The sequence below is a fragment of the Cheilinus undulatus genome, linkage group 3 (assembly GCF_018320785.1).
Source record: "Cheilinus undulatus linkage group 3, ASM1832078v1, whole genome shotgun sequence".
Lineage (NCBI taxonomy): Eukaryota > Metazoa > Chordata > Actinopteri > Labriformes > Labridae > Cheilinus > Cheilinus undulatus.
The window spans coordinates 28,477,462-28,492,145 of NC_054867.1; the positions used below are offsets into that span (position 1 = coordinate 28,477,462).

The window sequence follows — 14,684 nt, forward strand, 5'->3', positions numbered from 1 at the left end:
CAGTGAAGTACCGCCCATATGGGCTTTCTAGGAAAACTATTGGACCTTGCCAACAGAGATAATATGTTAATTTGCCAAACCGCCTGTCAATCATTTTCATTAAATCCCGCCCATGAAGGTTCTCTTCCGTCTGTGTTTCAGTTGCTTTGTCGTAGTAGAAACGGCTAGAAACTTGTCGAAGTGTAATGAAGAGTTACAAGTATTTTCAGAGTGAACGACCTGCTGATTCTCGTATGTCAATCAACGTATTATAGCCGTGTTAAACCAACGAAGCATTTTGGCGAATCATTTATTGTGTTACCGACTGGGAACATCTTTCGCTTTAGCATGTTGTACTGAGGATTGAGAGCACTGACACCAGAGAAGACTCAACTGCTTACACGCTGAAGAAACGTTAAAATCTTACTTAAAGTTTTCAGTGTTGGTAAGCTTCTGGAAAGTTAGAAAACTGTTTAACGAAGGGGTTAGCTTTACTAAATGTATGTCAGCGAGCCAAAGATTGTGGACATGAGTAACACCGTGCTATCTTTCCGTTGGAGCTGAGTTCAAGGTTCATGTCACAGTAAAAAAAAAAAAAAAAAAAGAAAACAAACGCCCGTTTACTTAGTACGTGAACCGCTGTCAAAATGACAGAGTCTGCTGATAGTCGTACCAGAACTCTAAACTTCAACGTTGGGGTGCTCGGACATGTCGACAGTGGCAAAACATCGCTTGCCAGGGCGCTGAGCAGCACTGCCTCTACGGCTGCCTTTGACAAAAACCCACAGTCCCGGGAGAGAGGCATCACACTGGACCTCGGCTTCTCCTCCTTCACCGTGGACCTTCCCGATCACCTGCGGGACAGCGAGGGGAAGCAGCCCTATGACAGCCTACAGTTCACCCTGGTGGACTGTCCGGGGCACGCCTCTCTTATTCGGACCATAATTGGAGGTTTGTAGTACCAGAAACTGTGCTGGCTAGAGGCTAGATGTCTTAATGATGCCTAGGACTGACACCCCCAACATTAACATGCGATTGTTTAAAACCCTCACTATGTAGTTTTCAGCAAACACAAGCAATACATCATTCTATGTTATATCCAACACAGCATTACTCAGCTACAATGATGACAGACAGTGGTGTAGAGCAGGCTATACACAGATATAAGAAGTATTTACCCACTCCTTGTCCCATCTGATGCACATCATGCAGTGGTATGCCACATTTTTATTCCCTAGGATGGAGAAGGAACTTGCCTTACTCTGCCTCTACATTGGCTAGTCCTCCTAATTTCCTTTAATGGTTCACTGATGTAAATAGAGTGGGTTGCACTACTTTGTCTCAGGTTGTTTTCCTTGTCATAATTTAATACTTCTTACAGCTGGAAAGAGGAGACGTGTAGTACTGATGTGCAAATTCAGATGGCCTGTTTTTAGGTGGCTTGTGTTAGTCCAGCACAAGCCGTTGATCCTCTGCTGGGTGGGTCGCAAAAAAAAAATCCACCACATCTGCAGTGACCAATACACCACCGATGACAGTGCATGTTAAAATGTTCAGGATAAATGACGTTTGGTGTCTAATAGCCATTGAGTAAAACATGTGTTGTAACCAGGCATTAAAGCTCCTGTTATGGACTGCTTATGAAACAAACTAAAATGAATATGTCTGTTTATTATCTATAAACACAAATCAACTAAATAAGAGGGATAAGTTGGTAACAGGCTGCAAAAACAGCCTGTGTTTGAATTTTCAATGGCAAAGATTCTTGTTGACTGTTAAATTTGGCATTTTAGAAACGAAGAAAAAAGAAAATAAACTACTTAAACTTGTAGTTGAGGACAAGATTATCAGAGATAAGAGGTACTGCTTTGTCGACAGGAGACGCTACTCGACATTTCAAAAGTTCACCACAGGATCTTTCAATTATTGCAGAATTGTATTTCCACTTAATAAACTTGTTATCACTCAATTCATTATGAAGATTGCAGATTGCATAATTAATAATTATAATAAATTCAGGTTGCTCAGTTTGTATTAAACACTTTTTAATGCTGTATAAAGATGCCTAATGTGACTTATTAAAAATATATCCTGTGCTTAAAGCTCCTATGAGGAGTTTTTAAGCAGGTCGAATCAAGATCAAATTAATATTGACACCTCCTGATGACGGACAGAAACAAACAAGGCCATCATTGACAAGATTGGTTATTTCTACCTAGTTTTAATGTCCAAAATAACTGTCAAAGAGGTAGGTGCCAAAAATGAATGATGAACTACATGCTGGTAAAACAGCAGTTTTTTTTACATAATCCACAGCAAAAAAGAAAAGTCATAGATACAGTTGGTTTAGTTAGTTAGTTAGTTTACAGTGGTCTTGTTCATAGTCTCTTGTAAATCCATGGCGTTTGGTATGTTTTTGTTTTTGACCCATTCAGAATTAAATCACTGAGACTATAACCTGCCATTACTAACACAAAATCTAAAGATGTCCTAAATCTGTGTCGTATGTTGAGTAAATGATGTAGCCAGAGCCACATAGAATGCTGCTTTCCTTGCCCCTGTTATCGTGCACAAATCAGAATTATCCAACAGATGGTGCTCTAACCTCATGAGCAGCCGAATCAACCTCTCTATATTTACTTGTAACTAAAAGGAGAAATAAGAGCCAAAATCCATGTTTTTAAACTAAAGAGTGACATAGAAAAAAGAATTTCGTTAAGTTATTATTAGTGAGACCCACAGCATTAAAACCCTAAAACCTGCTGTGTAATGTAACCCTGTGGAAAATGAAACCTAGGAGCCAGTGGGGTGGCACATGCTGTAGATTAGGGAGGAAGGAAAGTATTGGGATCAGGGTATGTATTAAACTTCCCCTCCTGTCCCAAGTGGGGAGCGTACAGGAAAGAGAAGGAGCCAAATAGAAGGAGAGAAAAGAGGGGAGCACAGGAAAGAGAGACAGCCAAAGTCAGAGAAAGTAAAGAGGGGAAGGAAAGACAACCAAGTGAGCTGTAGCTCTAGTTTCAGCCCCTCTAGCCTTTTCTCTCTTTATGCTTTTGTGTACCCCTCCTCGAATTTCTCTTCTTGTTCTGTTATTTTTGGGTGTCTGGGTCTGTTCCTGTTTGTATTGCTGTTGTCAGCTTCATAGTCTGTACTCACTGTTTTTACATCGTTCTGCAGTTTCACTGAAAAAGTCTTGACTTTCTTTGTAATGTTTGGGACTTTTCCTATGTATCAGTAATATCTGACATCTTATTGATTATTGTTTGATTTTGTTCCTCCAGGAGCCCAAATCATTGATCTGATGATGCTGGTGGTGGATGTGGTGAAGGGTGTGCAGACTCAGACTGCTGAGTGCCTGCTGATAGGAGAGCTGACCTGCCCTCGCATGGTGGTGGTCCTGAACAAAGTTGACCTCCTTCCGCCAAACAAGAGACAGAGTGCCATTGAGAAAATGACCAAGAGGCTGCACAAAACACTGGAGAGCACCAGGTCAGAATTGTACACAGAGGTAGTGACTGTTAAATGAAGACCCAGACAAGGTGTCAATTTGATTTCTATTTAAATTATGTGGATCTTTGATCTAATAATAATGTTATATGTTTTTTTTTCTTGGCCAGATTCAAAGACTGTCCAGTGATTTCTGTGGCAGCAAAGCCCGGGGGCCCTGAAGCTCCTGACACTGAGGAGCCACAGGGAGTAACAGAGTTAATAGAGGTAAAGGACACTTTATTGACCTCCTTATATTACTTGAGTCAAAAGAGCACACAATTTCTCATTTAAACTCTCCACAGAAAACTAAACTAAAAAGCAATGAGATATTTGTGTTTGTTCAACCAAAAATGTATCAGTGAGAATTAAGTTTATGGCTACTACAAGCAGTCGTACAGCTGTACTTCTACTTTCAAGGAAGTAATACAGAGTAGAAAAAATATTTAAAGAATATGTAAGGTTAAAAAAATTGAACTAAAGGGGCAATGAGGGAGCTGCAAACAGTAGAGCAGGTATTGTGCAAGATACTTAATGTATACTAAGTTCTGCTAGTTTGGTCATGTGGGGCTGCATACATGGATACAATTGGACGCCTTAGATCCTCTTTTATTTTTTGAGATCAAGACTGACATACAGTGCATACAGAAAGTATTCAGACCCCCTTCACTTGTTTACATTTTTTTATGTTGCAGCCTAATTCTGCAGTTTTACATTCATTTTTATTCCCATGAATCTACACTCAGTACCCATAATGACAAAGTAGAAAAAGAATTTTAGAAATGTTTGCAAATTTCTTAAAAATAAAAAACTGTAAAATCACATTGACAGAAGTATTTAGATCCCTTGCAAAAACACTTGAAATTTGGCTCAGGTTCCCACCATCTCTCTGGATCTTTGCTGTGATGCTCTGTACACCTTGACTAGAGTCCAACTGTGGTTGATTTGGAAAGACAAACACCTCTCTATAGAAGGTCTCGCAGCTGACAATGCATATCAGAGCAAACCCAAGCTGACGTAGTCCCGTTTGGCTTTCATATGGAGTTTTTTGCAAACTCCAAGTGGGCTTTCATGTGTTATGCACTGAGGAAAACTTGATGGTTACCTTGACCAAACTCCAGAGATCCTGTGTGGAGATGGGACAAAGTTCCAGAAGGAAAACCATCACTGCATTCCCTCAGCAATCTGGACACAATGGCAGAGTGGCTAGATGAAAGCCTCACTGCAAAACATATTTTGCTCCACTTGGAGTTTGCAAAAAACTCCACATGAAAGCCAAGTTGCGACAATGCTGTCTCTGAGCTCTGCAGGCAGTTCAGTTGACGTCATAGTTTGGTTTTTGCTCTGATACGCATTGTGGGTGCAGCAGTTAGGCCTTCTATACGGAAGTGTGTGCCTTTCCAAATCATATCCATCAGCTCAATTTGATCACAGGTGGACCCCAGTCAAGACATAGAAACACCTCTCTAAAGATCAAGAGAGATGGGAAGCACCTAAGCTAAATTTCAAGTGTTTTGCAAGGGATCTGAGTACTTATGTCAATGTGATATTTCTTTTTAAAATTTTTTGATAAATTTGTAAAAAAAAAAAAAAATTAAAATTTTGTTTTTCCACTTTGTCATAGGAGGGTACTGAATATAGATGAATGAGAGAAAAAAGGGTGTTTTATGATTATAGCATCAGACTGTAACATAACAAAATTTAGAAAAGTGAAGGAAGTCCAAATACTTTCTGAAAGAACTTGTCTCTTAAGTACCTGTTTTATGAAATAGTAGTTTATTTAAAAGTGTCAGTATTTTTTTTTTTATGTCATCATTAAAATTATGGATATTGTATAATTTGAAAACAAGGTATTGAACAGAAAATAGAAAGTTTAAGAACTTTCATTCACTTTTTATATTTAATTTCTTTATGTTTTGAATTATTCAAAGAATGATAAAGTATTTACAATTTTCCAGTATAAGTTTTACTGATTTGGTCAGGCCATACTCTAGTCAAGCTCTAAAAAGCATGCATAAAGTGGTGGCAGTGAACTTAAAACTTGGATGATACTGTGTGTCAGACAGTGTTTGCGAGGTGACTGCAAAGTCAGACTAAACAACTTTTTAATGTAAACCAGCATGTGGTCTTCTCTTTTTTCCCTGTTTGATTATTTCTGAAATGCAATCTAACCAAAATATGATCACAGTTTTCTGTTGTGTGTGTAAAATGTAAGTCGTTTCTTGTGCTTTTGGTGGTCTGTCTCAGCTTCTGAAGAAACAGACATACCTCCCTAAGAGAGACCCTGGAGGTGACCTCCTGATGGCGGTGGACCACTGCTTCTCCATCCGTGGCCAGGGGACGGTCATGACTGGAACCATTCTGCAGGGCTCCCTGGCTATCAATGACACTTTGGAAATCCCGGCACTAAAGGTACGCTCCAAAACACGAGTTCTGAATCTTTCATATTTACAAGCCAGCACCATACCAGTGTTGGAAATTCTTTCACACAAACCGCAGAGTTTAGGAAGTTCAGAAGTTGAGTGGAAGTGGGCAGACAGAGGGAGGAATGACCGGCTGGGTTCAGAGGATGTGTCAGTATAATGTGAGGGGCGGATGAGGGGATGGGGACGTCGACTGGCAGCATCAGAGTCGGTAATTTAGACCAGATGCACATGTTCAGCCAGGCTCAGCAGGATTAGCCTGCAGTTATGCTGTTCACCTCTTGGTGGCAGCAAATAGTTAATTTACCTTTTTTTTAATTTATTTATTTTTTAAAAGGACTTTAGTCTGCACATTAACTGTTGTTTTAGTTTATGGAGAGTAAAAGCGAAAATACCTCAGACACACTGTAGTTTGAAGATCTTCAAACAGAATAATGTAGATGTAGAGAGGTTATCAGCTTTACAGATTATTTGTTTTGAGATGTGAGTCAAATCTTATTGTCAATAGGTTGTTTTAAGATAAACTAAAGGGCAAATGCAATATTGTGACAAATAGCTCTTCTACATTTGATATCGAAAAGGTTCAACAAATTTGTTTTGCACGTTGAATAGGCTTACCTTCGGAAGATTTTACACTTCTGTGCCATACTGTGCATGTTATTGTGCTCCATTTCCCTGTGATAGTGATTGAGTTTATTTCTCCTGAAAAATTAACTTATCAGGGGAAATCAGTATTTTTCTCTGAAGATAGAGTGATTATAAAGTCAAGATCTGGACAAAACAACTGAAACATAGTCTTTATCACAGGAAAGTAAAGTCATTTAAGATGTATGCATGTATGTCTAATTAGGACTTCCATACTTAGGTATGTGCATGGCTTTAGTGATCGGTGATTCACACAGAATTACAAATGCAATTTTTAAAATGATCCAGCTTTTCTTTTTTATCACTTTTTTTTTCACAGTAAAAAAAAAAAATGATTAGACAGTAGAAAATATTTTTCTCGCCTTCTTTTCATTTGAAAAAGAAATTAATTTATAGTATATTTAAAAGGATCTTGACAAAAGAAGGGCATCTCAGGGAAATATAAGATTCTATGGGCACATTTTATGGAGAAGAAAAAGTAGTATGTCATAAAATGTCACACAAGGAATATTTTTCAACATTTATTGTATTTTATTACTTAATTTTAGAGATTTTGAATTAAAACTACATTTTTGCTTAAAATGTTTAACATGATGCTTTTGTGATGTTTTAAATGTGATGCATAGATACAAAATAGTATAAATATTTCTCTTTGTTCCCTCTTTTTTTATCTTGTTCTGACTCCAGGTGACCAAGAAGATAAAATCAGTGCAGATGTTTCGGAAGCCGGTGTCGGGGGCCATGCAGGGTGACCGTGTGGGTGTGTGTGTGACACAGTTTGACCCTAAACTGTTAGAGCGAGGTGTGGTGTGCACCCCAGGATCTCTGCGCACCCTCTATGCTGCGGTCATCTCTGTGCGGAAGATCAGCTACTTCAAGGGTTCTCTTGCCACCCGAGCCAAGTTCCACATCACGATGGGCCATGAGACGGTCATGGCAAGGGTCTCTTTCTTTGGCCTGCCACCTCTGGAGGCCTCAGAGAGTAAACCACCTCCATCACAGCCCTGCTCACTGGAGACACCCTTCACCTTTGATAGGGAGTACTTGTACCAGGATGAGTACGTCAGCGGTCAGAGAGAAGGAAGTTCAGGACCTGACCCGGAGCAGTGGGCCTTACTGGAGTTCGAGCGGCCAGTCACATGCCCTTCTCTCTGCCTGGTGATTGGCTCTAAGTTGGACACGGACATCCACGCCAATGCATGCAGGTTAGCCTTCCAGGGCATTCTGCTTCAGGGGTTTGAGGATAAAGGCTATGCTGAGACAGCCCTGCCTTGTCTGCGCATCTACAAGACCAAACAGAAAGAGGGACAAGTGGAAAGGGTGAGCAGAAACAACTTAATAGTGCAACTAAAAATGTCTTATCCTTCTTAACCTTGCCCTTACCACAATTGCATACTCCTCCTGACTCTACTCCTATTCTTGGATGTTTCTCATTGCTGCTGGCACTGGAGCGTGCCACTCAGACAGACACAGCCCCTATTGTATATTCATAAACAGGCACGTCCGCACAAACAAGCATGCGTATGCAACCCAGGCACGTTGTGTTTGAGGCATGGCTGGGTTTGCATACCTTAGCATGTGCTGTGACACAGAGGTGTACGTGGGTGGCTGGCTGACGCCACTATCCTCGTCTAGTTGTCAGATGCTGGCACTGTTTGGACACACATGAGCAGCACAGGAATACCCACATGACTGCTGGAGTTCACCTGACTCATACATTGCTTCTCTCAGTTTCAGTGTCAGTTCCACATGATGTTTAGATGTTTGTTGGGGTCTTATTGCTGTTACCCCCGTCTTAATTCCCAAGATACAATTATAACTAATTTGCAGGTCATCTTTTCCAATTTTAACTTTTTCTTTTTTAATTCAGCGTGTTTTAAAAATTCTTAAAAAGCCAACAACATCAGACTGAAGATGTTCTTAGTGGTTCCTTGTCAAGCTGTGCTGTATAGTTACTTTTGGCTGTATTAAAACAATACAATCTCTGTTAGCTCAGTGATTGATAGTGTCAAAAAGTAACAAAGCTGTAAAGAAAAGTCAGATTTTAGGACTTCTGTCGTAGTTTGACTGAGAGATCACTTAAATTTGATCTTTTTTTAGAATCATAACAAAGTTTAAAATTTTGGAGTCATGACAGCTCTAGTTTGCACACTTTTTCAGGGTCAGATTCATGTCAGAGGTGAAGTGTGTGAGCTAACTATCCTGCTGTTAGCACCTCAGGCTGTTGACAGCTCCACTGACTGACTCAGGAGCGCACTAGTGTGTGTGAGAGGTCACACCGTGGTCAAGTGACGTTAACATTTGTCGCTCATATGTCTCGCAGAGAGGGAGTTATGATTCGAGTCTTCGAAATTCCTTTTAGCAAAAGAACACATTACTGGCATTTTTGAGATATGACTGCCTCATCCAGCCACAATTCATATGGTCTGCCGGACGTGTACAGCAACTGTTTTTTTTTTATCAGCGCATCAGTCACGCTTGAGGGACGTCGAGGTCAAATGTTCAAGAATGAATGAGGGTGAGGCAGAAGGGAGAGGAAGAGCCGACGGTGAGGGGGATGAGTAGGAGACAGAGCGGTGCCCTCCTGTGATCAGATTAGCGGTGGGTTAAGATCAACTTAACGATGGGTGATAAGATAGAAATACAAACAAATATAACATAAAATGTGCAGGAGGATGAAAGAGAAGAAAGGAAGAGACAACCAGGCGGTGAGTCTGGAAGAATGTGGCGAGTGGTGCCTGCTGATGAGGATGAAGCATCAGCTCCTCTTTTTTGTCACCTTTCCTTAATGACAAAATGAAATCACAGCAGCTTTGATATTTTGTCCAAACCAGATCACATGCTTGCAGGGGTTGTCACATTGCCAGCACTCTAAACTTTGATACAGTTCTAGAAAAAATTAAACAGTACCGCTGCCTGTTTCATCCCACAGCATCTCAGCAACAAAAATAGAAGTCTGTTGCACACTGAAGTAGTTAATTTCTTGTTTTTATTTCTTTTGCTTCTGGCAGTTTTGGGTTAGAAGTTTTTCTGTAGGCTTTGATGCTTATTGAAGCAGATATTGTATTGTTTTGGACAACCTCACAGCTTAGTTTAGCTGTGTCATAATTTTAAGACTTCCTTAAATGCTGTTGCTCATTAGGCTCTCTTCTGTTCTTTTTTACAGGTGACTGATGATTACACAGTGATTGGACGCAACCTCTTCAAGAAAGAGACCAACCTCCAGCTCTTCGTCGGGTTAAAAGTCATGTTGTCGACAGGGGAGACTGGCGTTATCGAGGCTGGGTTTGGACAAAGTGGGAAATTCAAGATTCGCATACAAGGTAAGTGTTACCTGAGGTGAGGATAACCCCACCTGTCACATCAACACTATCTAATGAAGGCCAAGTCACCTTTTTTTAACACATCCAGAGCCCTTTCTTTATCTTTTTCTGGGATTTTGGGGATTCGTGGATAGTTTTTAGGATGCGGTAAGAGTGGTAGGCCCGACATCCTGATCCACATTCCCATGATTCCTCAGGGGATCGCCTGTGTTCCGGGGGAAGTCTGCTCGGTGTTTATTTTACCTTCTGTTGCTCTGAACCCGCTGCTCCTCACCGGGAGGGAAGAGAAAACAAAAACATTTAGAAAGAGAACCTCACCTACATCCTCTTCAGCGCCTCACTCACGCATACCCCAGAAAAAGTCTCACACGCACTAACACTCACATCTTCATGCATGAACATTAAATAGACAGGCTAGTGTTCATGTGAGTCTCCCTGCAGGCACCGCGCAAATACAGCGCTGTTCTGCTGATAAGGTGTGGGTCAGATGGCGGGTAGGACAACTATACAAGTAGGGCCTCTTTCAAAACTATCAATACAAGTGTGTCAATGTCATGGTTGGTTTAGATATATCTGTTCTTTAGTGTTGACATTTTAAACTTTAATCTTCCTTCATCTTGTTACAGTTCAGCCTTTTTTACCCTTTTCCTCTGCTTGCATGATGGAAAAAAATTCCTGCTGCTTATTGCAAAACTCTAAAGTTGCTTTGAACTAATTATTTACAAGAAAACAGAATTGAAATGACCAGTCCAGGGTGGGACACAATAATGATTCAACACTATACACAGTTATTCTGACTCATGTCAAACATTATTCAATTCCTTTCTCCAAATGTTGGCATTATGATAAAAATGGTGCTCTAATCATCTTTCCTTGTTAGTTCGACACCATGCATTAATACTTCATGACCCCTCATATTATAAAATTGGTGGAAGATAACATGAACAGAAAATGAACAAGTTGGTAGGAATAAGATCAAACTGACACAATATTGAAGTGATTAAGCACATTAAGCCCTGCATTTTATATTTTAAGAGGGATCTCTATTATCCAGTTTTTGGATAATCCATCCATTATATGAATGTCTTGCAGTAAAACAGTAATCGCAGAATTGCTGTATGGTGATATTTTCCTCTTTGTTGGCATACTCTTTATTAGATACCCTGTGATTTCTAATCCTTGTCATACATTTCTTGTTGCTGTTCGCCAGCATCCTCAGCTTTGTTTCCTTTCCCTTTTCACTGAATTTCTCTTTAATCCTTTGTCCTCAAAAAGATTTATTCTCTCCATCTTATGTATACATAGATAAGAAAAAGGGGTACCTGCTTTTTTGCAGACATTACTGGCACTGATTCTTATCAGTAGTTCCTGCCTACTGTTCATACCTTTTTTAGGACTGCAACTAACAATTATTTCAGTTGCTTTGTAATCTGTTGGCTGTTTTTGGATATATCAAAGAAAAGTATGCTCCATGAAATATAAAAAAAACTGTTGTCTTGTTCCTGACTTTTTTCTAAAGATGTATATATTGCATTATGCAAAAGTAAGGGAAATTATGCCACATACAAGTATATGCAGTGAGTACTGTAGGCTTAAGTATGAGTAATATTAGCATTGAATTTATGATCACAAAAAGGTCTATTTGAACTAGGATGGCAATTTTTAGATTAGGCTTGAATATGAGGAAGACGAAAGAGAGAGGAATTTTGGGATTTTTCTTTCAGTAACGGATTACTTTTATGAAAATGTAACTGATAATGGGATTACTTGAATTGTAAAACTAACGTGTTACGTTGCTCGTTACTCCAAAAAAGTAATCTGAGTACTCTAACGGTTTACTTTGTAAAGCGTTACCCCCAACACTGGTTGTGAAACACCAGTTCTGTTCTAATCTGTGCTGACAGGTTACCCCACTTAAAAATCCTTGCAGCTGACCCTTATTTTAACAGGTCTTGCCTGAACAAAAGTATTAATCTGCTTTTAAAAATGATCAGAGTCAGCTCAGCACACCTGCAAGAATTGTAATGATAAATATCACAATACAGCATATTGATAGTGTTGTCAGTGTTCGTCCGGTGAACCAAGCAATCTCATGCCTTTGATTTTTGATGGTTTATAGTGCAAAAAGTAGTTTTAATTTTTCTCAGTTGATGTCTTTAAAAGGTCTTAAAAAGTCTTAATTTTGACTTTTAAAAACATGTAGGAACTCTGTTGTTAGCTTTTGTAATTTAATGTGAAAAATTCAGACTTTTTATGTGTTTATTTCAAAAGCTCATGTTGCTATAATGATGAAAATGTGACTCATTGAGCTGCCGTTAAACCAACCTTTTGTTGTTTTGATCTCAGCTACTGAACTTGTTCTTATTTTTATCAATAACTTTGTTCTCATATTTAGTGCGTAGTATTATGTGAGGATTTTGAGTCCTGTCTGATAAACTGTGCAGCGACACCAGTCTAAATGCTTTACTGGAAGTTGTCCTGATATTTGGTCCTTCTTCCTTAAAGTCCATACATCTACTTCAGAAAAAATGTTTTTTTTTTTTAAGATATATTTTAATATGATGTAAAGTTGAGTATGTATTTGAGAGCGTATGAGTAAAACTGCTACTCTGATGTGTCACTTAAATGTGAACAGAAACATTTAGGTTTGGGCGTGTTTTGTGCCAGTAAACAGACATTCTCAGCCGATCATAGATAACAAGATGAGATTTCTGGCGGCACTGGAACCATAATAACCCTCACATTGGTAGAACGATAACAAGAAGAATGCTGGCGCCGTTTGTACGCAAGGTCAGACAGCCGTGCGTGAAAAGCAATGAACCCAGAACATTTTCTTACCTTGCACATAAGCAAAACATATGCATGCAAAAAGACTAGGGGTTAGATACGATGGCATAGAAGAATTTTTAGAGCATGCATGAGGAGCATCGAGCAGCAGCTCAGCGATCTCTCGCTGAGATCTCACTGACTACAAATGAGGCCTGAGTGAGGAAGAATGACAAGGGTGCATCTAAGCAGATATAGGGGACAGCCATGTGAGGAGAAACCCAGACCTGGTTCTCTGCACATTTTCATCAGTTACATCAGGAGGATGGAGGCGTCAGTTGATCTTAAGGTCAGCACACTAAACAGGCTCCAGCATCTACTGCACACATAACAGTGAAGAGAAGATCTCTATCATGCATCAGATACACCTATAATGACATGATTAGGTTGACCTGCACACTGAGTGTAGTGTAACATAAAATGATCTAGATTTGTTACATAAGGGGAACAGTTTCTTCCTGTTTTTGTATGTCATTTACATATAAACTCTTTAATTTACCCTGATTGTTTATCTTTTCTTCAGAGGGTCTTCTTCCAGAAACCAAGCAGCTGTTATCCTCCACCTCCAAGAAGAAAGGAAAAGGTGGGGGGAAAGGTGGAAATGATGACGAGCCTAAAACGGATTCTCAGCCTGTTAGCATTCAGTTGCATTTTAAACGGTACATCTTTGATCCCCACAAAAAGATGGTTCAGTCTTGACCTTCACTGTGTCCACTTCAGCCTGAAACTGTGTCACAGAGAGCAGAGTCAGAGGTCCTGTGGAGGTAAAAGGAGATACAGGCCTTGGTATCAGGAGTGTGATTGCTTTTTTTCCCATCAGCCTCTTCTTCTGGGGATAGAGACAGTCTGCTGAAATGCACTGATTGTGGAATGCTGAACGCAAATGAAACAATGATTGTTTTATCTGTCTTGTATAGAGATAAACTTAATCCAGTTTGCTCCATCATAAGCTGCTACTCTGTCCCTCATTTAAGTTGTCTTTAAAAACAGTTCTTTTGTTCTCCCTTTTTACTCTGAATCAATTCATTTGACATGCTGGGAAGATTTATTTCTCTTTTATTCAACATATAACATCAATGAACATCATGGAAATACAAAGCTTAAATTTTTATCTGTTTTATTTAGCTGGTATGAAGGTCAAGTTCTGATGTTTAGGATGGCATTTTCTTTGCTTTGGCTCAGTCATTAAAAATTCTTTCATTTATTAATTCATTAATGAATCTGCTTTCAGTTACTGGAGCTAAATGTAACCTGGATGGTAATTACAGCTGGGAGGTCGTTTGATTGAATTATGTTTTCAAAAAGATAAATAAAACGAAAAACATACTGGAAATATATGTGGCCATTTTTGTATGATCTTTGGCAGTGAACTTCATGTATACATGATGATTATAGTATCAATGGAAGCAACAAATGTATCCCAAATTAGTTGCAGAAAAGTTGTGTGCATTACAATAACAACCAAACCTTTCCCTTTTGTTCAAAATGCAATATAGAAATGCATTCTGCAAAATATAGCATTTTTAATGCAAGTTGCAGTTTATGAATAGTTAAAGGAAAACTGTATCCAAATATGCTAGCACAACGTGACCAACTGGTGCTTCTCTCTGGTTTCCGCTACAACTCAGACATCAATTTCCTCCTTAAGTTGTTGTGAGGTCACACTTTGCCCTAAACCAAATATATATGAGTAGAGCTTTAACTAACAACCCTAACTAGCCCTGCTACAGCATACAGTTTGAAACTCCTCACTGAGTCTTATTACAGTATCTAAAGAAGAGCAATAATGACAGGGGTGTCCAGACTTCTTTTACTGAGGGCCACATACAGAAGAATGTAAGGTTGACTGATATACCTCAACTTCAGTGTATTAAAGTTAGAAATAACAGTCTAATGTATGTTTTAACCATGCTTAGTTATTAAATTAAGGATGTTCCCAGGCATCTATTTCCCCATCCAACTAACTGGTCATCTAAATTGCATTTAACCGGCTAGTCTAAAA

General features: G+C 39.3%; 1 protein-coding gene across 1 annotated transcript; it reads left to right on the forward strand.

Annotated features, from left to right (window-relative positions):
* Positions 1-113: 113 nt before the first annotated feature.
* Positions 114-14,008, forward strand: eefsec (eukaryotic elongation factor, selenocysteine-tRNA-specific). Its single transcript, XM_041783495.1, has 7 exons — positions 114-930; positions 3,261-3,468; positions 3,597-3,693; positions 5,713-5,877; positions 7,221-7,853; positions 9,700-9,856; positions 13,206-14,008. Exons 1-7 carry the CDS (start codon positions 627-629, stop codon positions 13,379-13,381), a joined length of 1,740 nt encoding a protein of 579 aa, XP_041639429.1. The 5' UTR covers positions 114-626; the 3' UTR covers positions 13,382-14,008.
* Positions 14,009-14,684: the final 676 nt, after the last annotated feature.

Coding starts and splice junctions, on each gene's coding strand:
- eefsec (XM_041783495.1), top strand. CDS start 627: ATGACAGAGTCTGCTGATAGTCGTACCAGAACTCTAAACTTCAACGTT. Junction 3,469..3,596: donor AAAACACTGGAGAGCACCAG/GTCAGAATTGTA, acceptor TTTCTTGGCCAG/ATTCAAAGACTGTCCAGTGA. Junction 9,857..13,205: donor ATTCAAGATTCGCATACAAG/GTAAGTGTTACC, acceptor TCTTTTCTTCAG/AGGGTCTTCTTCCAGAAACC.